Here is a 23,211-nt window from a genome sequence, read left to right as displayed (position 1 = left end):
TCAGGTGGATTTATGTGGATTGATTAAGACTTTATGTTGACTGATTAAGACTTTATGTGGATTATAGCTTTATACAGATTGATTATGGCTTTATTACGACCAAAAAGCAATCGAGGCCTGAAACCGGATAACTAATGGCATCTATATGCATCCATATTATACGTTTAACACCCACAACATTCTTAATTTCTATACTCTTCATTATTATACATAGATAAATGCCGATGAACAGATAAAGAGTGGTGCAGCAACTCCAAAATGACTTGATTCATTCATCATTGGGTAATCAAACTAGCGCTTACCACTAGTTCTTAGTAGGTATAGAGACTGTAGAGTTCTTGAACCAAAGAAAAACGTGAAAAGAGACACAATAGCAGCTCTGGACAATGTTGTAAAGATGGAGTCTCCGAGATAATAGAAGCAGAATATAAACTCAAATGCCGCCAACGAAACCAAAAGAAGAAGTGCGGATGGTCCGACTTCTGAAAGATTCTGGAAGTTGACCGACTTTCCAACAATAAGAAGTCCAAAGAAGCCAAGTAAGACAATTACGACATCAACAATGAAGAACTGCGACACAAAAGCAGGAGCCTGCTTTGCATCCTGCTGGAAAATATGGTGGATCTCTGGCTTTGGACCAAACCTATCAGCAGCTTTAAACTGGGTGTCTTCAATAAGCTTACTTGAAGGTTCAAGAACGGCAACAATCTTCAACAAATTCTTCGTGTGATCTGGATCACCCACAAGAACCTTGACGTAGACCTTTGTCTGTTTCTTAAAGTACGGAGAAATGTCATTCGAGAGTGAAACTGTGAGCTCATAATTGCCATTTTCCTGTGAATATTCAGGATAGAAATACATTTGAGTGCCATCTTCTTTTTTGTCTGCCAAAATCACACTCACCTGCTCTGGTCCTGGAATGCCATACTTTTCACTATCATCATTTTGGAGATCAAAAGAAATATCAACGTTTCTGTCCATAATGTCCAATGGAATCGACTTCTGTCCAAATACATGCTTTTTTCCGTCGATTCTGATTATTCCGTTTGACACACTGATTGCATTGGCAATACCAGCCATAACGGCCAACATAGCAAGTATTATATGCTGCATCTCGAACTTATAAAACATCCTGTATTTGACAGTGTAAGTTCTTGGCTTTTTTTATTAAAATACTCAGAAGTATATCGCTTCTGGTATCATTCATAGAGAGGCAGATATCTTGTTCCATGCCTCGCTCTCTCCCGCATTTTTTTTTTCATCATCATTTTTTCAGATTACGTGTTCGCGCATCGAGGCTAATTTGGATTTTCATCTGTCGATGAGCTTCATTTATTGGGATACATTACATGAATTATCAAACATGCAGAAGATAATAGGGCATTAAAAGAGACAAGCTAATATCCCAAAAATGTTCAATAAACAACCAACCCATGGTTCAATTGTAGATTTTGACTGATTCATTAAAATATCCTGCCACCGGTATCAAAACAGCTTACGTCATGTGACAATTATCACCTGATAAAGAGTTGATGTCGATCGGGAGATCGTAATTGACAAATCTATTTATGATAGATAATGAACAATGTTGGAAGTAAAAAAAAAAAATGAACAACATAAGAGCCAGTAATGTCATCAACTTATCCGTTTGACCGACATGGATAAACGCAAAAATGCATTTGATTCGAGTTTTGTATGGGAAGGCATTATATTAAAAAAGCCATGGATGTTGTTTAGTAGAGAAATTAGACGCGGATTACCGTTGACAAAAAGAAAGAACAAAAGTAAAATGATGAACATGAAAATTTAGTGTAAACACAGAAAACAAAAAAAGATTCAAAAGAAACAAAATCAATTCGGAGTCATTCGCAATGATCATCAGAAAAGATTAGTATCGAAAAGAGAGAATAAAAAAATGTCCGACAATAATAGAATGGAATTCAACGTATTTCCAAAATAGAACAAAAGTCGGAGTTCTGTGAACTTATAAACTCGTAACAAATAGATTTTGACAAAGAAAATGCAGTTCCCCACTAGAAATAGACCAGATATGAAAATGTGGAGGAGACTGCATATCAAAGAATAAGACAAAGCAGTCTCCAGAATCCCGGTGATTGTTATATATGAATCTTTTTAAGAATATAACTTTAATGATCAGAAGTTTCTGAATAGGGGACGGGCCCAATTAGCGATGCATAATTCGCTACTCCGTAAGTCGGACATTTTGGGATCTGATTAGTCACTATTATTTTTACCCCTGAAAAGCTACGGAATTCCATGAACTGACGGAGACTGGTATTTTTAATATTTTATTTTTTCCCCTTGTTTTTCGATTTTATTTTTTTTTTTACCACCAATTCAATACGGATGAATCTAAGATTTTAGCCGCCATAATTAGAGGACTGAGGATATGCTGACCAAAGCAAGCGGGAAACTGCAATTAAGTGATGGAATAAGAGGATAAATTTTCGACATAGGGGCAAAAAAGGGGTTAAATTAGCAATTAAACGGGCAATCTAGGGACTTGCCTTGGTTAGCGGACTCCTACTTTGATTTTTCTTGAATTTCACTTTCTTCATTTCTTTATTCGTTTTTAGGGGGTTCAACCTAGATCCAAAATATTGGCGCGGAGAAAATTTCTGTTTTAATCAGAAATCAGCACTAGTTGAAACAATGCCGGAGAAAAGTTGCAAAACGGCAACTTCGTAGTCAGGCAGAAAAACAGGTAACGTCAGCAAATGGGCATGAGACACTATTGACAAAGGAAAGAGGGATGAGTTTCGGTGATAAGGAGATTGAATTCTGGGGGATCCAGGGCGGCAAATTTGAATTATGTGGATATTTTACGCTACAAAATGTAGAATGTGTCTATTAAGAAGTAGGAGAATATACCAGAATCTGTTGAGATTACCTTTTCCTACTGGCATGTGCCAAGAAGAATTTCGAGGAGACTAGAACAAATTACGGAAGGAGAAAAGATGGAGAAAAATTGGAGAAGCTCAAATAGAGACCTTAGCTTGAAGTCCAGCCAAAGCAAGTGATGGAACAATGGCACCAAGAAAAACATTATGTGTGTTGGCAATTAGACATGCATTATGGAACAGAAATAAATAATTTCAAATTTTCCTATTGTCTGGGTAAAAATTTCCCCACAAATAGGAGCCATAATATGACCTCATCCTCATTAGGGCAGTGAGCGGAGTTACGGTAATCTGTGCTTCAAGTTGTTTGTGAGGTCCAGGAACATGTTACATGATCCGGGGGATCCTTCGGCACATATTTCCGTCTTTCGGGTATATAAAGGGATGTTGTTTCCCTATAGTTGAGTGAATTCATGATTTTGATTAGAGGCTTGTCTATCTTCTTTTTTTACCATATCAACTTCAAGACACAGCTAAAAAAATACCTAATCAGGAACACATTTTTTTAACTGGTTACTTTAGACAGATCCATATACAGAAAGTTTAGGTATACTATAGGGATATAAGAAGAAGCGTTTAAGTATAGTATTTGAGCCGGACTAGAGGAAAGATTCCAAAGCCTAATACGAATACGATTCAAAACCAAGAAATCACTCATTGAGGTACAATTGTACTCAGATAGCTAAGGAAGCACACTGAAAAACTCAGATAGCAACCTAAAAACTTATTGTAACCACTTCCAAAATGTCAACGTCCTCGGGCACACCAAAAGAAAACACAAAGCAAGAGGAAAACGGTCTTTTTGACAACCGATCGGCCAACTCGTCGGTGGATCCAGAAAAATTGACTGATGACTCCAGTGCAGATGACATCAACAACAACAGCAATGGACACGGAGCCAACTTACTCTCCAACTACACGGAGGAGGAGGTGATGAACATGGGCCGGGCTTATGGTAAGAAAAACAGCTTGGATGAAGATTTGTTTGCCAAAGCTGCAGCAATTGCAAGAGATCCTCGAGGATACAACTCGATGACGTTTCTCTCGGAGAAGGATAAGGAGTCGCTCTACAAGGAGGAGCAACACCCTTGGGCTCTTCCTTGGAAGATGTATTGGTTGGTTTGCACAGCTTCCATGGCTGCATGCATGCAGGGAATGGATGAAACTGTGATCAACGGTGCAAACTTGTACTATCCAAAGGCTTTTGGCATTGGTGGAGACTCCGACCGAGACAAGTGGCTTCAGGGTTTGGTTAACTGCGCCCCATACTTGTCTGCAAGCTGCATCTCGTGCTGGATGACCGACTGGATGAATGACCGCTTCTCCAGAAGAGGTACTATCTTCATCTGCTGTGTGATTGCCATTCTAACCTGTCTTTGGTCTGCTCTAACGAATACCTGGTGGCATTTGTTCATCGCGCGGTTTTTCCTCGGCTTTGCCATCGGTCCAAACACCACGACTGTGCCAGTTTACTCGTCCGAGAGCTCCCCAGCCAGAATTAGAGGTGGCTTGGTTATGAACTGGCAGATATGGACTGCTTTTGGAATTATGCTTGGCTACGTCTTCTCCTTGGCCTTCTACAGGATCCCTGCCCATGGCATTGGTGAAGGTCTCTCGTGGAGATTGATGCTTGGATCAGCCATGCTTCCATCAATTGTTCTTGCCGGACAGATTCTCTTCTGCCCAGAGTCTCCCCGTTGGCTTATGGGAAAGAATCGCCATAAGGACGCCTTTAAATCCATGTTAGCACTTCGTTCGACCGAACTTCAGGCTGCAAGAGACACATTCTACGCCAGTATTCTCATCATGGAGGAAGGTTCAAGTGATCTCTCGTTCTTCCGGAAGATCAAGGAGATGATTACCGTCAGGAGAAACAGAAACGGTGCCTTTGGTGCCTGGGTGTGCATGTTCATGCAGCAATTCTGCGGTATTAACGTCATCGCATACTACTCATCCAGTATATTCGTCGACTCTGGATTCTCCGAAAGAAGTGCACTTATTGCCTCCTGGGGCTTTGGTATGCTCAACTGGGTGTTTGCACTTCCTGCCTTCTTCATGATCGACAAGTTTGGCCGCAGAACATTGCTTCTTTTCTCCTTCCCACTCATGGCTGTGTTCCTTCTTTTGGCGGGCTTCTCATTCTGGATTCCAGAGTCTGAAATGCAGGCAAGAGTTGGAGTTATCTCCTTGGGTATCTATCTCTTTACCATCGTTTACTCCTCGTCTGAAGGCCCTGTTCCATTCACTTATTCTGCCGAGTGTGCCGCTCTATATGTCAGAAATGTTACCATGTCTTTTGCAACCGCTACTTGCTGGTTCTTCAACTTTGTTCTTTCTCTCACGTGGCCTTCTCTTTTGAAGGCTTTCAAGCCACAAGGTGCCTTTGGTTGGTATGCCGCATGGAACTTCGTTGGCTTCCTATTGGTGCTTTGGTTCTTGCCTGAAACTAAGAATTTGACTTTAGAAGAGTTGGATGATGTCTTTGATGTTCCTACCTACAAACATGCCTCTTACCAGACTAAGGCTCTAATAAATGGTTTCCAGAGACATATTCTACGCCGGAAGATCAAGAAGTTGCCTCCTCTCTACGAAACCCACCGGATGGCTGTTACAAATTCTTCATGGGAAGAACAAAAAGAGACTGTCTCTCACATAGAGTGATGATGTATGTATTTAGCTTTTATTTTCGATTTATTTCATTTTATTTTATATTCTTGATGACTTAATGTGAACTATCCATTTACTATCATTCTTTTATGTCATAGGTTTTATCGCAATATGCTTTCACTACTTGCTTCATTATTTGCTTTTACTACGTGCCTACAATTTAGTAGGTTTTTATGTACTGTAATCTTGCTCAAAATAGCTTCAAATAGAAGGAGACTCATCCACCGATGAATTAAAGAGTTAAGTAATCACATACCACGTTCAAGTTTCAGATGTTTTGAGTTTGTTCCGGATAGTCCATTTAAAAACTCCATGTTTGCTTTTCTTAAAGATGTCATTTAAGCGCCGGAGCTTAATGCTCCCTCATATCTCTTGTTCATGCTCTTCTTATTTTTATTAATCACAATCACCACAATACGTAATACACAATATTACAATTTCATTTATTGTCCAATATTCAAAGCCCAATGTTCAGAATTCGTTGTTCAATAATCAATTCTGAAGATTCAGCTACCTAACTCTAATATTTTTTTCTCTACACTACCTTTAAAGTAGCACTATTTTCTTGACAATAAAATATATACTAAGATTTATTTGAATGCATAATACGAATAGTTAACTCCCGACCAACAGCTACCTCTCCGGCTTTAAGAGATGTCGTGTTTTTATTACTACCTGCACAGCCTTGCACGGCCCTGTGCAAAAAATTATATATGTGTATTTGTATATACATCAATCACATTATGACTTAACTGTGTGCATTATGACGTAATAGTCACTCGGATTAAAGATAATGCGACATATTGATCCGGATTTCAACCTAATTTCAATTGCTTGCACCTATTGGCTTAGGCTTGTCACCAAATAGTATTATTAAAAGGCCAGATTTTTAAAAAACGAACAATTGCAGTCATCAAACCTTTCATCACCAATTCTACATTTTGTCTCATGAATATGAAGAGCATAATCGTAATAATATTCGTCGTGTTTTATTTCTTCAATTTTAACGAGAGCTCACCTATTTCGGAACTGACCCTGGCTATCTCGTGCCTCAAGTTTTCATTCATCTTGTTTATCTCTTCATTCTTATCGTTATTTATTTTGATAACTTCAAAGTCCGAGAGCTTAGAGCCTAATTCCTTTTTGCCATCATCCAATCTCTTCCTAAGCTCCTCGTTTTCCATTTTAAGCTTTTTTAGGGTACTGTCGTTGCTGAATCTTTCTTCATTTAGCTGTTTGTAATTGTTCAGCAAGTCAGTATAGGATTGCTTTTTCTTCTTCAAGTCCTCACGGAAAAATTCCAATGTTTGTCTTTCCTTGACTATTGTATTATCGGTAGAAAATGCATCGGAATTTTCCTTAATAATGGAGTACTCTCTGCGATACTTGCATAGATCCGATTGCACTGCCAAATCCGTCAATTTTTCATCTTCTGGGGAAATAATGCACGTGACCAAAGGATCTATCAAGGATTTGAATCCATAAACAACACTATTTTTCACAAGTTCTGGACCCATACCTGAACTCTCTACCTTAGTGATTAGATCCAGCCAAATGTTGCCGGAGGCTATCGAATCTTTTAGTTTTACTAATGATAATTCTCCAGAGTTGTATTTCTTGACGATGAGTTGTGGATTTCTGGTCTCTAGCGATCGCAGAAGCAAGAATTCGAACTCGCTGTTCGAAGTGACAAATCTACTCATAAGCAACTCAAGAACTAGGCAAGTTTTAATTGAGTGGATTTCAGTGTGGATATAGCACACAAGTGGGTTCGGAGACTCTTCTCCTGATATTGAACATATTTTCATCATATCCTCTACCATCTGGTCCTCATTAAACTCTTTAGTCAACGAGAGTGACTTTATTGTGTTTTTGAATAGGTCAGCATTCAAACCTGTGATATCTGCATTTTCAACTTCGTCTGCTATCTTAAACCCGCCCAAAATCAGAGAAAAAACGGTCTCGTGATCCGGATTCGTAAAGTTCCCTGATTCAACCTCACTCAGAATCTCAATCAGCTCATCACTGGAATGTAATTTCTTCAAGCATTCCTCTCCTGATACCCGAAGCTTTTCTGGTATGCTGTGAATTACATCATCAACTTCGCTAGCCCTCTCTCTAAGAAGACTACTCAACACTTTTTCAATTAGTGGTTGCTCATCACCATAATCATCATCTGAAAAGGTGTCTGCAGGTTGATCTTTTGATGGAGATCCCAACTCAAATGCTTCACCTGCAACTCTATCAAGTCCATAATTCCTAGGAGTGTCAAATTGTGCATCTGTCGCCTGATTTGGAGTTCTTGGTGGTAATTTCGGGATTTGCGCTAATTTAGGAGCCGCTTCTTGATCACTTGACTTGTTCGATATACTCTTTCCAGAATCTGCAAGCTTCTGTGCGTCTTTATCTTCAGATTCTAATTCTTCTTCTGTCGAAATGCTGCTGCTCATGCCAAGCAATAAAGAGCTACGATTGGCTAATTTCCTTGCACGCAAGCCTAGCCCATCATCATCGCTTATTGGTCTTGGGACTGGTTGTGTAATTTCCTCTTTAGGAGATTGGCTTTCTTGCTTGGTATTCTGCTCGCTCATTTATTTCACTTTCTGATTTTTATTTTGGAATGTACAAATCAAATGAGCAGTAATAAGATGCAAGATAAGAAAATAATTGAACAAAAAAGATAAGTAACGCAATCCCACCTAAATTCAAAGACCTGGAAATTCAATAAACGCTAAGATATGCCTTGTAGTGTGCACGTATTGTGTTAATTGCCTTGACAGATACGAGAAAGGATATGTGTGTCTGGCTTCTATTTTGGCACATATTAACTGGGGCAAGGAGAAATTTCTGTGTACGGATGTTAAAGTTCTGAAAGTAGAATAAGATTATGTTCCCAGCGTGCGAAAAATTTCACTGTTAAGTAAAAAAAAAAGTTGAAAAAAAAAAAAAAAAAAATTTATCTTGAAAATATTAGTTCAATCTTAAAGGCACTTGTTTAGGACCATCGATTTCTCCTAGAAACACTAGAAACAAGCATCTAGATAGGATATATACACAATCAGTAAGGAAATATGCCAAAACTAGGATCAAACATTATTGGGATCGAGAGCGATAGGGTTACCAACACCCATTCGAACGATTTCCCAGCTTATTCCAAAGATATAGGTGAGGCGTGGGATCTAGAAGCTTTCAAAAAGAAATTCCAACTAAACATTTCATACATCACAGAGAGAACAGCTAACTTTGATTTAATAGGACTAGACACTTCGATCGCCAACGCATTTAGAAGAATTATGATATCCGAGGTCCCAAGTGTGGCAATAGAGTTTGTTTACATGTTCAACAATACATCAGTTATCCAGGATGAAGTTCTTGCACACAGGTTGGGACTTGTGCCCTTGAAAGTGGATCCAGATCTTCTCAGTTGGGTGGATCCGAATGCGGAGGAAAAAGAGAAATTCACGGATGAGAACACCATAGTTTTAAGCTTAAATGTGAGCTGCACCCGGAATCCAAATGCAGTTAAAGGAGACAACAGGCCAGAAAATTTATACAAGAACTCCAATGTTTACGCTAAGGACTTGAAGTTCGAACCCCAGGGAAGGCAGGTTGAGACATTCAAGGACCATCCGGTGGTGCCCTGTGATCCAAATATTCTATTGGCCAAACTTCGTCCTGGTCAGGAAATTTCTTTAAGAGCACATTGTGTGCTTGGAATTGGTGCAGATCATGCCAAATTCTCACCTGTCGCAACTGCCTCTTACAGATTGCTACCTTTGATTGATATCAAGGAACCTATAACAGGAAAGGATGCCCTGGAATTCCAGGATTGCTTCCCATCAGGTGTTATTGGTATTAATGATAAAGGTGAGGCCTATGTGAAGGATGCCAGAAAGGATACTGTTTCCAGGGAAGTTCTTCGACACGAGAAATTCAACGGCAAGGTGAAGTTGGGCAGGATCAGGGATCACTTTATCTTCAATGTTGAGAGTACTGGTGCAATGTTGCCGGAGGAGATCTTCTTTAAGAGTGTCAGAGTTCTTAAAAACAAGGCTGACTATCTCCGTAACTGTCCAATTGGTAATGTTGAATGAGGCCAACACTTGAAAGCTGAAGCATGATTCATGTACTAGATTTAAAGGTATATCCATGGATTGAAAGAGATCCAAATTTGAGTGTAAACAATTCAAAATTAATTAAAGGCGATGTCAAACTCGACGTAAGGCTTAGATACAATGTAAGTGCGATATGAGAATTGGAAACAGTGTAAGATAAATAAAAGCCCACTTAAATGATTTCTATGGTTACTTAAGTGACTTTCATGGTTAATCACCTCTACATATTCATGACTCTATCTCTTTACCCATCATACGGTATTACTTACATTTTTAGTACATTCATTAGCTCGTTGAATATTAACCGTATCAAACCATATCTCCAGCATGGAGTCTACCGAAGTTCTCAAATGGGTTATTGACATTACTTGAGAACATGGATCCAAAGCCGGTGCCAAAATGATTATTTTCTGCATCTTCAGCATTGTTATCAGCATTTTCTGCTGACTCCTCCTCTGCAGTTTCTTCTTTTGTGTATTTGATCACCTTCGACAGTATAGAAATCGGGCTAAAGCTATATATAAGAATGTTTCCTTGCAAGCCATCATACTCAGGCGATCGATCCTCATTTCCAGCCTCCTCTTCATGATCGGCAACTTCAATCCCCTTGGAAAGACCCATATTAATGTTGTAGTTGATGCAGAACATGATGCATTGAACAGCAAATACCAAAAAATCTAATGAGATAAGATATAGTGCTTTGGCAAATGCAGAGGTGAATCTCCTCTCACCAACAAACGCCAAAAGTATATATCCATGCTGATATCTATAATCATCATCCAGAACGTCGCTTGGCTCACCCCTGCATAGGTCTTGCCAACAGTACACAAGTATATGCAACATAAACACCACAAGCGTGGAGAACATGATTAAACTCAAAAGTTTCTGCGAAAGAAGCTTTTTATTTGGAGTGGACATATTCGACCAATCAGAGGATGCCCCTCGTATACTCTCAAGTGTGTTCGGCGGCCGGCTAATCATGAATTGGACAAATGATCGAAGCAAAAGAAGCAATACGGAATTATCTGCATAATAGAGAACAACAAGTACCATTTGGCATATTATATTGATGGACGACATAAACTCTTCCTGCTCCTCCGTCTTCTTCTCCTTTAGTATTTTCTGCCTGTTCTTCCCGAGTGCCTTTCCTATACTCTCAGTTTTGATCTTCATATCTTCGCTTTCTGTGTGTTGCGGTTATTGTGATAACAAGTACAACGAAAAATGCTGCATGTCAGAGTAAATTACAGTTCCAGCAATGTCTTTCTATACTAAACTTGAGATGATTAAACTCGGAGATAATTAAACGGTTGGGTTGTAAAACATCACATGGTGGATTTTCATATAAAGCGAGATGGTACTGGAGGGAGCTATTTATTTTATTTGGCTATTGCGTTCACTATTATTTCATTTAGCCATTATATTTTCCACTATTATTATATTTCTTTTTTCCACTATTATTTGATTATTTTAGCACTGTTTTTTTACTGTTTATCTTACTACAATTTTCTTTTATCCAACTTCATTTCCCTCTCTCATTACTACTATCCCACAAACTAGCTACCAATCACTATACAGCAGATAATTACCCACGCTATGTTATTAGCATGATAAACATTATTATACATATTAAGTTGTCCGACCGGAACGACCCGGGTTCGAACAGGTGCAGGGTCGAAAAGGTTTTCAAAAATTCAATTAGAAAAACAGTATCTCTAGAATGTATGTGTTGTGAGCTGCGTAAGGCCAATGGTATAATATCAATATAATGCCAACGGTATAGTATTAATATAATGCCAATAGTATAGTAATAATGTTGCAGTATAAATGATGTAATAGCAACATACAAATACTAATTTGTAACCATCAATGATACTGGTGAACGGAGACAACCAAGTCGCCGCCTAACCTTACCATTTGCCCAAGAATAGACTCCTTATTACACTCAACGTGTTCGTCCTCAGTTGGCTTGATATCAAAACCAATATTGACGCGGAACTTCTTTTTCCCGCGAGTGACAGCCGGATTGAAAACTCCAGCAATCACATTTCCGGTTCCTTTCTCTTCATCACTTAGACAGGTGAATCTGTGCGATGTCAGCACTGCCACGTTGCTGAATCGTGCTCTGAGCTCTTCATAGTACTCCTGGAGTGGGTCGCACCACTCGGAAACAAACGAGAAGTCTTGCAGAGGATGGATCAAGTTCTTGAAAGTGTGTCGAGGAAGAACTCCCGACTTCACTCTCAAGTCGAACGGGCTGCGGACTTCGATCACAAAATCGAAGTCTTTCAAAGCAGGTGTGAAGATCAGCTTGATCAGGTTGTCGTCCAGATGCGTGGATTGTGAAATTAGGCCCATGACAGCCTTGGAAAGTGCGGTAAGCCGCGAAATGATCGGAATTCCGATGGAATTCGTCGACCACAGCTTTCCGGATGGGTCCTCGCGACTGGAAACAAACATCTGCACATGACTTCCGTTGGGATCGTCTTTCCGGAGCTTTGTGAAGTTCTCGTACATCACTCTGTGCTCCTGCGGGCTAAGAGCACCGGTTTTCCTTCCTGCAACCTGTGTCTCCTTGAATTTAGCATCAATAGCGTCTGATTCCCCGCCTTCCTCGAGACTTTTCGAAAGATCTAGAATGAGCGGATCCTCCCGCCAGTTCCAGTGTGCTATAAAGTTTAGAATGCGCAGAAATCCGGCACCAACACTCGAAGGCTCGTCAGAAAATGGTGCTGGGTCTATAAACGACTGAATGGCGATCAACTCGACCAACTCGTCGGGAAAATGCACAAGCAGCAACTGAGAGTCCAGCCAGCTCTTGAACAACCTGACGGTGGGCCCAAAGAAGGGGAAACGAGTCACCAGGCTGCTCATTGCCCTGTGGTGCTTGACTCTGCCCATGAAATGCCTCATAAAGGCAAGATAAGCATCTGTGGCAGCCTTTTTCTGCCTTGCATCGGCATTCTCGATGATCCGGAGATACAAAACCTCGTCTCTCTCGGTCAAAACCCTTATGGAGAAGCCGTATCCCTCCGGAGTTAGCACGTTAAGCCTGGTCATGACGTCTTTTGCCATGTAAGGTATGATGTTCTCGTGTGAAAACACGCACTTGTAGCCCTTGTGCCTGTCGACAAACGAGCTTATCTTCAACAAGAAGGCTGTTTTGGTCCTTTCCAACGCATACAACTCGTCGGGCCAACGAGTCGAGCTCTCAAACTGCAAGATGCACTCGTTGAAGAAGTCTGGATTGGTCACGGCAAACGGAACCGGAACAAGTGTCGAAGTTCCTCTTAGTGCCGGAGAAGCAGGGAGAATCGACTTCACTGCCAACGGTAGGTCTTCCAGCCGGTATATAATCTTGCAAAGACTGTCAAAAGATGCCCGGAGCTCCTGGAAGTGCGAAGGCATGATTAGCGGGTGCGAATTGTTGATGGCAGGTGTAAGTGGACGGGGGAGCAAAGAATTGAACCTGCTGTTATTCACAACTATGTTGTCCGAGAGGTCCCCGGAATGTGCCAAGTGCAGGTCCAAAATGTACCGTAAGACGGTAATTGTTGGCGATTCCTTCGTAGATGATGGCCAGAGACAACTGTACTGGACGTTTCCATCCTTGTATCTCCTAACCTGGGCTTTTGACCCCCAAAAAGCAGCGAACTTCTCACCTTCGGTCTTCTGCGAGTGCAAGGGGCCCTTAGTGATCCTCTTTTCAGACTCCGCCGGGTCCAAAATCAGCCCTATCTCGATGCTTTTTGTGCTGTTCGACACTTCAGAATACGGCCGGCGATGTCCGAGAGACCACGTGTCCAAAACTGGCCGCCTAACACGAACATTAATGTACGCGGCACGGCCCCGCAATGCAACCTCGAGGATTCTTGATATTTTCGCACACACGTACTTGTCGAAAGTGATAAATGAGATCTTCTCCAACGACCCAAAGCACTCCTGCTCCTTCCCGAGCACTGCCAGCGGTATCTGCACTAAGGCATCGTACTGCAACACTGGACTGTTCGCCTTCATGATGAACGTCTGCTGGAATCGGTCTTCAACAACATCGTTAAGAAGTCTCGAGGTGACATCCGCATAATGCCGAAGAAGGCCGTACGACGATGCACTCATCTTCCACAAAATGTTGATCTTAGTGTTTTTATCGAAGATCGTCGGAACACCGAAGCCTCCGGTCTTGTAAACGGAGCTGCGCTCTCCAACAATGGAAAAGAATGAGAGATAACCATCATCGCAAAGATCCTGGGTCGCCAAGTACCGAATTGTGGCCTTGAAAAGCTGGTAACTGGAAAATCCATGCAACAAAACCTTGCTTCCGTGTTCTCCACCTCCTTCAAGCAAAGCTGCCATCAAGGTTGCAAACTCAAAGTGTCCAAAACCGCCGCTATTCATGTTCGATCCAAAACCACGCTGCTTGAGCCACAAGTTGCCCAAAACGCACGCATCCCGGAATGCCTCGGCCATCTTTTTCGATGTGTAGAGATACTTTAGATAGCAGCTGTAGCTGCAAGAAGTGAGAATCGATGAGTTGTAAAGTGGAGTAGGTGGCAAATCCTCGATGCTGACTCCATCTGCCTTGATTCGAATGCAGTTTCTGTCCGGCAACAGCTTCTTAGCATCAAAAACATCGTCAGGAAAGGCAACGTAAAGCCTGATTGAAAATCCTGTGTGATCAAAGTAAAGGGTGTCTTCCTGTTTACCCTTATTTGTTGATTTACTGTCTCTTTTGACTGGCTCCAGCCTCACAGTTGGGCACAAAACGTCCCCATTCGCATACTCGTACGCAAACTTCAGAGGTAGCCCGGCTTTCTTGGTCAATGGAACGATCTGCTCGACAAGATACGCAATATAAAATGCTCTTTTGTACAATGCTCTGAAGTTCATGTAGTCCTTTTTCTGGAACAACTCCTTCGGCATAGTCAACGCCACATCGATAACCATTCCATTTGGTGCAGGCTGCTGAATCCCAGCTTTGATCCCAAACGATCCCACCAACGATATATCTTGTGGAGTTCTGTATTGAAATTTGTAATTGAGAGCTGTTGGTTTGGGGTCGGGGTAGGGAACCGATACTTTCATCTGCTTATTCTGTGCAAAATGACCTGTCGCTTCCTCTAGAGTCATCTCTTTTGATTCTGAAACCTGTTGAATAACATCATGAAGCCTATGAAGCACTCTTTCCATCAACTTGCAGTGCGAGTCTTTGAGCTTCAATTCCTTAATAAGTTCGTCCACTTCGAGCTTGAAAATGTTCGACTTGAAAAGCTCCGCGGTCTCCCTTGCAATCTGTATATCCTCCACGGTGATTCTCCGCTTTCGGCTTCCCTTCTTGGATGCCCTTAAAGGTGCTTTATGATGAACTTCGTGAGATCCATTTTCCTCGTGCGATCCATGTTTCCCGTCTTCTTCTTTGACTTTCGGGAAACGATCCATCTCTGTTGTCCCACTATGTTCCTCGGCCATTTCAGATACCTTAGCCCGATTTCCACTGTTTGACTTGCTTTCGTGAGTAAGTATGCAGAGCCTAAAGATACGAGGGGAAACAAAATGAATTTTCGAGCTACAGGGTAAAGATGAAAAAAAAAAAAAAACCAATGCAAATTTTTAAGTGCGGGTAGAAAAGCCCAAGAAAAGTAGTGAGGGTGACTGTGAAGCTGTATACATCCGTGCATATAAAAGCAGAGGGACATGTCATCTGTGAGTTGCTGAACAAGCCAGTCTTGTTTTAGTATGTTTAGGATTTTTGAAAATTCGTACAAGAATATATACAAAAATATATTCTTCTTGCTCTCTTTTGCTTCTTATGGATATTTTCCCCTCTATTTTAGTTCAAGTAGTGTACATTTATTCTTAGTAGGACTAAGTAATTGTAACTTTCCTCCTCGGACACAGCGCGAATTTTTTCCTCGCACAATTTTTCACGCGGTGTCCCCCCCCCCCCCCCCCCAGAAGTGAAAAAAAGAGCGGTAAATTTTCCGGGGAGAAAGTAGTTAATGAGAGAGCGGTGGCCTGGAAGCAAAATGATAGCATAAGAAGGCAACAGGTGAAGTAATAAACTAGTAAAATATGTAACAAAGTAGTAGCAATATATAATGATGCAGTAGTAATATGTGATAAGGTAATGGCAATATGTGATAAAGTAATGGCAATGTGTAACAAAAGCCATAAGAATATGTTACAAAAAGTAATGGTAGTGTAACAGCCTCCCCGTGCAGTATTAAGGTATACCTATTCAATTTAACATTTAATATTTGATTAACGGTCAGAGCATTAACGAAGTTAAGGAAAGCATCTTTTATTTAAGTGATTCATTTTCATTTTTATGTACCTGCTCTAAATACCGGTATCTGAACAAATATTGTTCTGGTTCCGAGTGCTGTCATACTTCTTACCTCTATTGCATTAGACGGCAGTATTTGGCATAACTGACCAAGACACGTGATCAAATGCAAAATTATTCCGGACCATAATGGAATTATGTTTTGTCATATGAACCGTGTTGGCCTAGAACAAAGAGATGCAGAACCAGCGTACTAAAATATTTGATATTAAGGGCTATTGTGTCAGTCCTTATGGTTTAGTTATAATTTAAAGGATTAGAATGACAATTGAGGAAAATCGGAATGAAACAGGAAAGCAAAAATAGGAAGCAAAAAAAGGGAAGCAAAAATTTTATCTTTCTATTTATTTTTTTCTTTTCTCAAGAAAAAAGTACACATTTGCTGAAAATAACCAAAGCGATCGATCTCTGGTTAATGCGATCTGATTCATGGATTTTATAAATAGAGGCCAACAATCTATTTGCCAATTTTTTTTTTGGAAAAAAAGAGCATATTCATTTTGCCTTCTTCAACACATTTAAATCTTTTAACTCTCCCACAAAGTTCACAGGAAGCTTATAGTGTACAGTTTTCACTCTGCCACTCGTCTTTCTTCTGCTTTCTAGACTCTAACAGCGTGTTTTAAACCATGCCTGGAACAGCTAATACATTCCAGACATTGGCAACTATAGGCATAACTGCCAGGATGCCGGTTGGTTGGAAACCTGCAATGAGCTTGATGCGATTTGTTGCTCCATCACATCCTGGCCGAGTTTTGAGCAGGGCACATATGCCTTTTGGTGTGGTACCAAGGCGAATTTCGAATATGCAAAGAAATTTTACTGCATCGGCACTTTTTGTTCCTGGATTAAGAGAATTTTCGACATTCCCGGTGGCCAGAGATGCCCAGAAGGTGGAAAAAAAGACAGTAGCAAAAGATGCAGCCAAAAAGGATTCGAAATCAGACTCAAAAGAGGTTGTTGCAGCTGAAAAAAAGCCAAAAGAGGTTAAACCACCACTTATGACTCGTGTCAAGGCCGGATTCAAGCATTATTGGGACGGCACAAAGTTGCTTGGTATGGAGATTAAGGTTTCTTGTCGTTTACTTGTCAAAATGGGTACTGGATACGAGCTTACGCGTCGTGAATATCGTCTTTTACAGCGAACGATTGCAGATGCCCTCAGATTGTTCCCATTTGCCTTTTTTGTGATTGTTCCCTTTGCGGAGTTGCTACTCCCAATTGCCTTGAAGCTCTTCCCAAATTTGCTTCCATCGACATACGAGTCAAAGCTCGATAGGGAGAAGAAAATGACGATTTTGAGAAACACGAGAACTAAAGTGAGTCACGTTTTGAGATCTTCAAGACAGAAAGTGATGCTCCCAACTGACATCACCGATGAGCAGAGAGCGGACTTCAAGGACTTCATGGCAAAGTTTAAGGATGACAAAGCGGACCAGATATCGAAAGAGCAACTTATGAGAGTCGCTAGACTTTTCAAAGATGACTTGATCTTGGATAACTGTTCGAGAAGCATCCTCACGGCCATGTCCAAGTTCATCAACTTGCGGCCGTATGGAAGTGACCAGATCCTCAGATACAGGATAAGGCACAAAATGCTCAAAATTAAGGCTGATGACAGACTTATCGACTACGAGGGTGTTGATAGTCTGACAACTCAGGAGCTCCAGGTTGCTTGTGCTTCTCGAGGCATCAAAACATACACGGCAACACCTCAGCAGATGAGAACTTGGCTCGAAAACTGGCTCCAGTTGCGTCTTCGTGATAAATTGCCATCTACTTTGGCCATTCTTGTCAATGCGTACACTTACGATCAGCCAAATGGTTCCGTTGACCAGTATGAGGCCTTGAAGACTGTTTTAACTGCACTTCCTATCGAATTCTACCATGCCCAGGAATTGCACGTCGATCAGGACAATGCTACTTTTACCCAACGTATCAATGTTCTTAAGGAGCAAGAGCACTTGATTCGTGCTGAGAGTGCTCAGGAGAAGGATAATGTTGTCTTGGTCAAGGATAAGTTGAACTTGGATGATGACTCTGAGGTCCAGAAGCGGGTTGGAAAACAGGTTGAGAAGGAGGCTGAGGAGGAGAGAAAGGAAAAGGAGAAGAAGGAGAATGAGAAGAAGGAGAATGAGAAGAAGGAGAATGAGAAGAATGTGAATGCAAAGAAATCGGAAGAGAAGAAATGATAGATGATTTCTCTAGAAACTGTATTGTTCATTTTATTTTCTGTTCTGTGTTAAACTTGTACAAAGGCATAGCTGGCTTCTTAGCAGCCCTATGTATTTTTTATATTTCATCCAAATTTAAATTTTTTTGATCATGTTAACAATTTTGATGAACATGTGTAAGTGCTGTTTGTCTAGATAAACAATCTCAGTAGATTAGATTATGTCGTCTTTTTCTCACTCTTTCCAATTTCTATTCATTTTGCTTTTCCGTCTCATACCCCCAAATTCAATCAATTCAATTGCTTAATCGCTTAATTACTTATTTACTTAATTACTTTATATGATTACTTTATTATATCTCTCTCATTCAATTTCATCATTATATTTTCCCACCTTCAAACGCATACTCTCCCTGTCAATCTCCTAAACCAGCCCTTAGTTTTTTTATTAAGTCCTCATCTCGAACAAATCTGAGCTTTAAATGCACTACAAATTCATCCACATTCAACATTCCACCAATTATCTCCCTGGCAAAAAGATCACCCTTGGGCCAGTTAGAATCCTCAACAATATGACCAACACCACCCTCTGCTGTCAACCAAGCATGGAAGAAAGGTGCATTTTTCGCAATAAGACTGTCATACTTCTGGCCTGTTTCACTCATAGTGTCTATTACTGGCTTGTGGGTACTTGTGGCCTCGTCATAATGTTCAAGTATACCATTCACAAAGTATGTCTTGATCACATCCGGTTTATAGCTGATCGGCAATGGAACAACCCTGATTGTCAGGTGGTTAGAATCCGAAACCGAGTTTTCGTAAAATATAACGTTTTTATGCCACTTCTTGAAATATAAAAGAGAAATTTCTGTCATCATATCCTTAAGCTCATCTGCTTGGTCCGTGTCCAATTCTAGTGAGTTTCGAATATGTTCGTATGGAACAATCATACATCCTGCCTCTGTGACTTCTGGTCTTGGCATTAGACTCAAGTAAAAACTCCGCGTACTTTTAACGACTGGTGGATGACTCCTATTGTTTGTGAGGCAGTACGTGCAATGTGAAATTGCCTTTGCAAGTTTTGGATTTGTCATGAGCATTTTTAAGGCTTTTAAGTTGTCCTTTGGCCTCTTCTTACTTTCAAGTTTTGCCAATGTGAATGCCATTTCATCCTGGGAATCTAAATCTGCATTATCAAAAGATTTCACAGACGCCAACTGTTTCGCTGTAGTTTTCATGAACTCATTAGAGCCCATTAAATGCTCTCTTTTTGCAAGTTGCTCTACTGACATCTCATCTTCTGTTATCGGCGACGAATTTTGGGAAATAGCTGAATGTATCGGTTTTCCATCAGATACCTCGTCATATTTCCTCTTCAACTCCTTATACTTCTCCTCCTTATCCTTAAAGTCAGGTTGTTTCCGTATTCTTGCTTTCATCATCTGTATTCGAGCCTCATTCACTTGTTTCTTATTAACATTTCTTTCCTGTTTGGAATCATCATCTTCTAGTGCCCTATTCAATAACAAGCCATGTTCTCGTGCAATTCTACCTGTTGGTTTGAATACCCATTTTGACTTGTCTCTGGTCCTCTTTCTTCTTTGTAATTCTTCCCTCTCTTCCATTGCTATGTAGAATAATGCTAAATCCCCATATCTGTTCATAGCCTCACTTTCAACAGATTTTTCCCCATATCTGCTTTCTTTAATGATATTTTCAAGCTTTATCATCCTCCAGTTACTTCCCCTATCGCCGAATGTGTAGTCAACATCAAGAATAGACTTGTTGTGTTTGCTTGCCTGGATTGAAGTATTACCATCATCTGTGTTTTTACTGTCATTTTCGTCCATTTCAACTGCCTCAAATCCCTTTTGACGTTGTTTAGAATCAATCACCTCTCCCGTAATTAAATTAATATGGCCATCCTTGCCCTTGATTCTGTTGATTGTGTTCGCATTTAAGGAACTTTCATCATCCGAAGGAATAAAGTCAGGAGCCTCAATAATATCAAACTTCTCAGTATATTCGGCCAATATGTCCTTATCCTTATAAGTTATATCCTTCTCTTCTTTTCCCACATCATCCTTCTCCTTTTTCGAAGCTTGTTGATAAATATCTGGGATCGTTCTTTTATTATTTTGTTGATCTTGATAGTGATGATGCCGATGATGGTGATGATGTCGTGGTCTCAAACTGTCATCAACATTGCGCTTGAATCTCAAACTTGGATTTCTTGTCTTATCCATAGTTTGAGGTGAAAGGTTTCTCTTCCAACGTGTACTTGTAAAACCAGTATTTTATAAAACACACTAATCTACTGAAAAGTTGTTTCCTCCTAACTTTTTTGTCGCCACATGTATCCATATTTTCACTCAATTTATTTTTTTTCATATCCATATCTCTTATCGCTTCTTCAGCACAGGTCACATATTACTTGAAGTTAGTAGAGAGGTTCTCTCGATCAATTTCAAATAATTAAAAGATACATATCTCGCTATGTCGCGGTATTGGTGTAAGATATGTCGAACGGTAAGTAGATAGAGTAACTGCTCTTTCAGCAAATTCCAACCTTACTAACATATTACTAACATATTACTAGTTTGTGGATTCAAATATGAAAAAGGGCCATGAGGCAAGTTCCAAGCACAAAAGGAGCTTGTCTGACAAAATATACAAGATGAAAAAGAAGTATAAAGAAGAGCAAGTGCAGCTGAATGTAGCAAATAAGGAATTATATGGTCATTCTATATCAAAAGTGGGAGAAAAGCATTTTGGCCAGGTTGAAAAACCAAGGCGTGCAAGTAAACTTTTCAACAAGAAACGGGCTGAATTACATAAGAAAAAGGCAGAGTTTGTATCCGCAGATCTTAATGGCTGGAGTGAAGTATCTGAGGGAGAAAAGAAGGAGATAGAAAGTCCGGATCGGCATATTGAAGAGTCAAACGCTCCTGTAGTTGCAATAAATAACAGAAGCAAGTCAGCGTTTGAGAATGAGCTTAGCAGTTGGAACTTCAATCAAGAAAGTGGGTCTACTTTTGATGGCGATGGTGGTTATGATGAAGATGGAGAGCTGCCAGCGTTGAAAGTCACGTTCAAGAAGCGGATCAAAGGTAATAAGAAGAAGAGTATACTATAGGAAGGTGAGATGTGGATGTGCAGTATGATACATTAGCATTTTGTGTGGAAGAGTACGTTATGAAAAGATACATAGTGGTTGATTCGGATTATATTGGAATATGCAACGGGAAGTTATAAAAAAGAAGTGGATTGCTGATATGCAGAATTTTATGAAAAATGCATTATGGTCAATTCGCACTATATTAGCGCACAGAAAGTATGATTTTATAAAAGACACAACGCCCGGATGCTTCACCTTAACATATTATAGGTAACAGGATATGATGAAACCTGATGGCTAATTTGTACCACTATTTACAATTAATGACAAACGATAACGAAGAACAAAAAAGAAAGAAGCAAAACAAATTTATGAAATATCGCATCAGGTAAACGTTCTAGAGCCACCCTTGACAAACTCTAGCACCCTCCATCCATCAGTAACTGGATCATCCATTTCTTCAGGTATTCTAGTAAGAACCATTGCATATGATGACACAACTATATCCTCATCAGATCCTGCAACCACGGCACCAGTCTTTGCATTTCTGAATGAAACGATTTCCTGCACTCTTGATCCTGTAACTAGCACGGGAGTTTCATTTGGCTCGAGTATTTTGTATGCCACAACACTAACATTTCTGATGTCGAGGATTCTGCCGTCATTTATAACACCCTGTTGGTGAAGCTGCTTCTGCTGCGTCATTATTATGTTGAAAGGTGCCTCCGAAAGCCATTTCTTTAGTGTCTTCTGGTCTCCAGACTCGTAAGCATCTAAAACCTCCGGGACGATGTATTCACGCAACTTCTTGTTAAATTTCGTCACTGTGAAGTTTGGATCCATCTGCTGGAAAGCCTTGACCACTTTCGCATTCTCGGTCTCTGCGAAAAGCTTGTTGATCTTGTGGCCAACGTTCCTGATCAAAACAAGAAGTGGGTTGTCTGCCTCCTCCCATTTCTCCTTAAGAAATGAACTAGCCTTCTTCAAAGGCGAATTTGGCGCCAGTTTGAACTTATCCTTCAAGCTCTCCTTTGGTTTTGCATCCACAGCCACAACTGACATGCCAGCATCATCGTTGGCCTTCACAGTCTTTGGCTCTTTCAATTTTTCCCTCTCTCGTCTTTTTCTCCTCTGTTCTTTCGTCTCATACAGTCCATAATACGACGCTCCTTCATCGTACGCCTCTTTTGCCTCCTTATATGCCTTTGTCTTCCTCACAGGCTCGATCACCTTGTCTGCAACATCTGCAGTTGCTTCTACAGTCTTACGGACACCTTTTCCAACTGGTGAATCCCATGCTTTTGCTGCTGCACCACCAACTGCCTCTGCAGCCTTGGCAGCGGTCTTTGCAATAGTTCCAGACTGCTTCTGTGCCTTCAAATATGCCTCCCTGGCTTTTTTAAATGCCTCACTGTCTCCCATCTCGTCAGTAGCACTCTTAAGCTGTTTGATCTGATCATTAAGCTCTGTACTCTTTTTCCACTCCTTTCTGAATGTATCCACAAACACCTTCATTGGCGACTGTGGGTACCCTGCACTGCTGCATGTTTGAAATTGTCTTACATTCCAGTTTTTCTGCATGTACCGTGCCCCTGCGTTGATTGAGGCAATATTGTTATATATAGTTTTTGAACTGAAACGAGCATTTCTCAGCCCAGAGCCTCTAATAAGGGCCTGCTGTGTGCTTCTTGCCACGCCACTTCTCAACATTTTGCCGTTCTTCAGTTCCTGGTATCAACTTCCTTGGGCAAAAATGCGTTTGGTAAAGATCAATTTGAAGATTCCGGAAAGATTTCTGACACTGTTTCCCCTATGTACAAGATTTTAGGGAAATATCTTCAAGATGTATCTTTCTCCTGTCTTAAATGAACGCA

The 23,211-nt window shown here is 40.6% G+C and overlaps 10 protein-coding genes across 10 annotated transcripts; 4 read left to right on the top strand and 6 right to left on the bottom strand.

Moving 5' to 3' along the window:
- Window positions 1-291: 291 nt before the first annotated feature.
- On the bottom strand, window positions 292-1,131 carry BRETT_002559 (uncharacterized protein; the record flags this gene model as incomplete). The annotated part of the gene is made up of 1 exon (XM_041281082.1): window positions 292-1,131. The coding sequence occupies one exon, from the start codon at window positions 1,129-1,131 to the stop codon at window positions 292-294; it is 840 nt and encodes a 279-aa protein (XP_041138873.1).
- Window positions 1,132-3,665: 2,534 nt separating this feature from the next.
- On the top strand, window positions 3,666-5,582 carry BRETT_002558 (uncharacterized protein; the record flags this gene model as incomplete). Its single annotated transcript, XM_041281081.1, has 1 exon — window positions 3,666-5,582. The coding sequence occupies one exon, from the start codon at window positions 3,666-3,668 to the stop codon at window positions 5,580-5,582; it is 1,917 nt and encodes a 638-aa protein (XP_041138872.1).
- A 995-nt stretch (window positions 5,583-6,577) lies between these two features.
- On the bottom strand, window positions 6,578-8,179 carry BRETT_002557 (uncharacterized protein; the record flags this gene model as incomplete). Its single annotated transcript, XM_041281080.1, has 1 exon — window positions 6,578-8,179. The coding sequence occupies one exon, from the start codon at window positions 8,177-8,179 to the stop codon at window positions 6,578-6,580; it is 1,602 nt and encodes a 533-aa protein (XP_041138871.1).
- Window positions 8,180-8,659: 480 nt separating this feature from the next.
- On the top strand, window positions 8,660-9,682 carry RPC40 (DNA-directed RNA polymerase core subunit rpc40; the record flags this gene model as incomplete). Its single annotated transcript, XM_041281079.1, has 1 exon — window positions 8,660-9,682. One exon carries the CDS (start codon window positions 8,660-8,662, stop codon window positions 9,680-9,682), a length of 1,023 nt encoding a protein of 340 aa, XP_041138870.1.
- Window positions 9,683-10,012: 330 nt separating this feature from the next.
- On the bottom strand, window positions 10,013-10,876 carry BRETT_002555 (uncharacterized protein; the record flags this gene model as incomplete). Its single annotated transcript, XM_041281078.1, has 1 exon — window positions 10,013-10,876. One exon carries the CDS (start codon window positions 10,874-10,876, stop codon window positions 10,013-10,015), a length of 864 nt encoding a protein of 287 aa, XP_041138869.1.
- A 693-nt stretch (window positions 10,877-11,569) lies between these two features.
- On the bottom strand, window positions 11,570-15,169 carry BRETT_002554 (uncharacterized protein; the record flags this gene model as incomplete). The annotated part of the gene is made up of 1 exon (XM_041281077.1): window positions 11,570-15,169. The coding sequence occupies one exon, from the start codon at window positions 15,167-15,169 to the stop codon at window positions 11,570-11,572; it is 3,600 nt and encodes a 1,199-aa protein (XP_041138868.1).
- A 1,506-nt stretch (window positions 15,170-16,675) lies between these two features.
- On the top strand, window positions 16,676-18,238 carry BRETT_002553 (uncharacterized protein; the record flags this gene model as incomplete). The annotated part of the gene is made up of 1 exon (XM_041281076.1): window positions 16,676-18,238. One exon carries the CDS (start codon window positions 16,676-16,678, stop codon window positions 18,236-18,238), a length of 1,563 nt encoding a protein of 520 aa, XP_041138867.1.
- A 397-nt stretch (window positions 18,239-18,635) lies between these two features.
- Window positions 18,636-20,465, bottom strand: BRETT_002552 (uncharacterized protein; the record flags this gene model as incomplete). The annotated part of the gene is made up of 1 exon (XM_041281075.1): window positions 18,636-20,465. The coding sequence occupies one exon, from the start codon at window positions 20,463-20,465 to the stop codon at window positions 18,636-18,638; it is 1,830 nt and encodes a 609-aa protein (XP_041138866.1).
- Window positions 20,466-20,715: 250 nt separating this feature from the next.
- BRETT_002551 (uncharacterized protein) lies at window positions 20,716-21,355 on the top strand (the record flags this gene model as incomplete). The annotated part of the gene is made up of 2 exons (XM_041281074.1): window positions 20,716-20,748; window positions 20,819-21,355. The coding sequence occupies 2 exons, from the start codon at window positions 20,716-20,718 to the stop codon at window positions 21,353-21,355; spliced, it is 570 nt and encodes a 189-aa protein (XP_041138865.1).
- A 366-nt stretch (window positions 21,356-21,721) lies between these two features.
- On the bottom strand, window positions 21,722-23,047 carry BRETT_002550 (uncharacterized protein; the record flags this gene model as incomplete). Its single annotated transcript, XM_041281073.1, has 1 exon — window positions 21,722-23,047. The coding sequence occupies one exon, from the start codon at window positions 23,045-23,047 to the stop codon at window positions 21,722-21,724; it is 1,326 nt and encodes a 441-aa protein (XP_041138864.1).
- Between the last annotated feature and the right edge of the window lie 164 nt (window positions 23,048-23,211).

Source organism: Brettanomyces bruxellensis, chromosome 9, assembly GCF_011074885.1.
Source record: "Brettanomyces bruxellensis chromosome 9, complete sequence".
Lineage (NCBI taxonomy): Eukaryota > Fungi > Ascomycota > Pichiomycetes > Pichiales > Pichiaceae > Brettanomyces > Brettanomyces bruxellensis.
The sequence above is the reverse complement of the archived record's forward strand: the minus strand, read 5'-3'. Positions and strand labels throughout refer to the sequence as shown.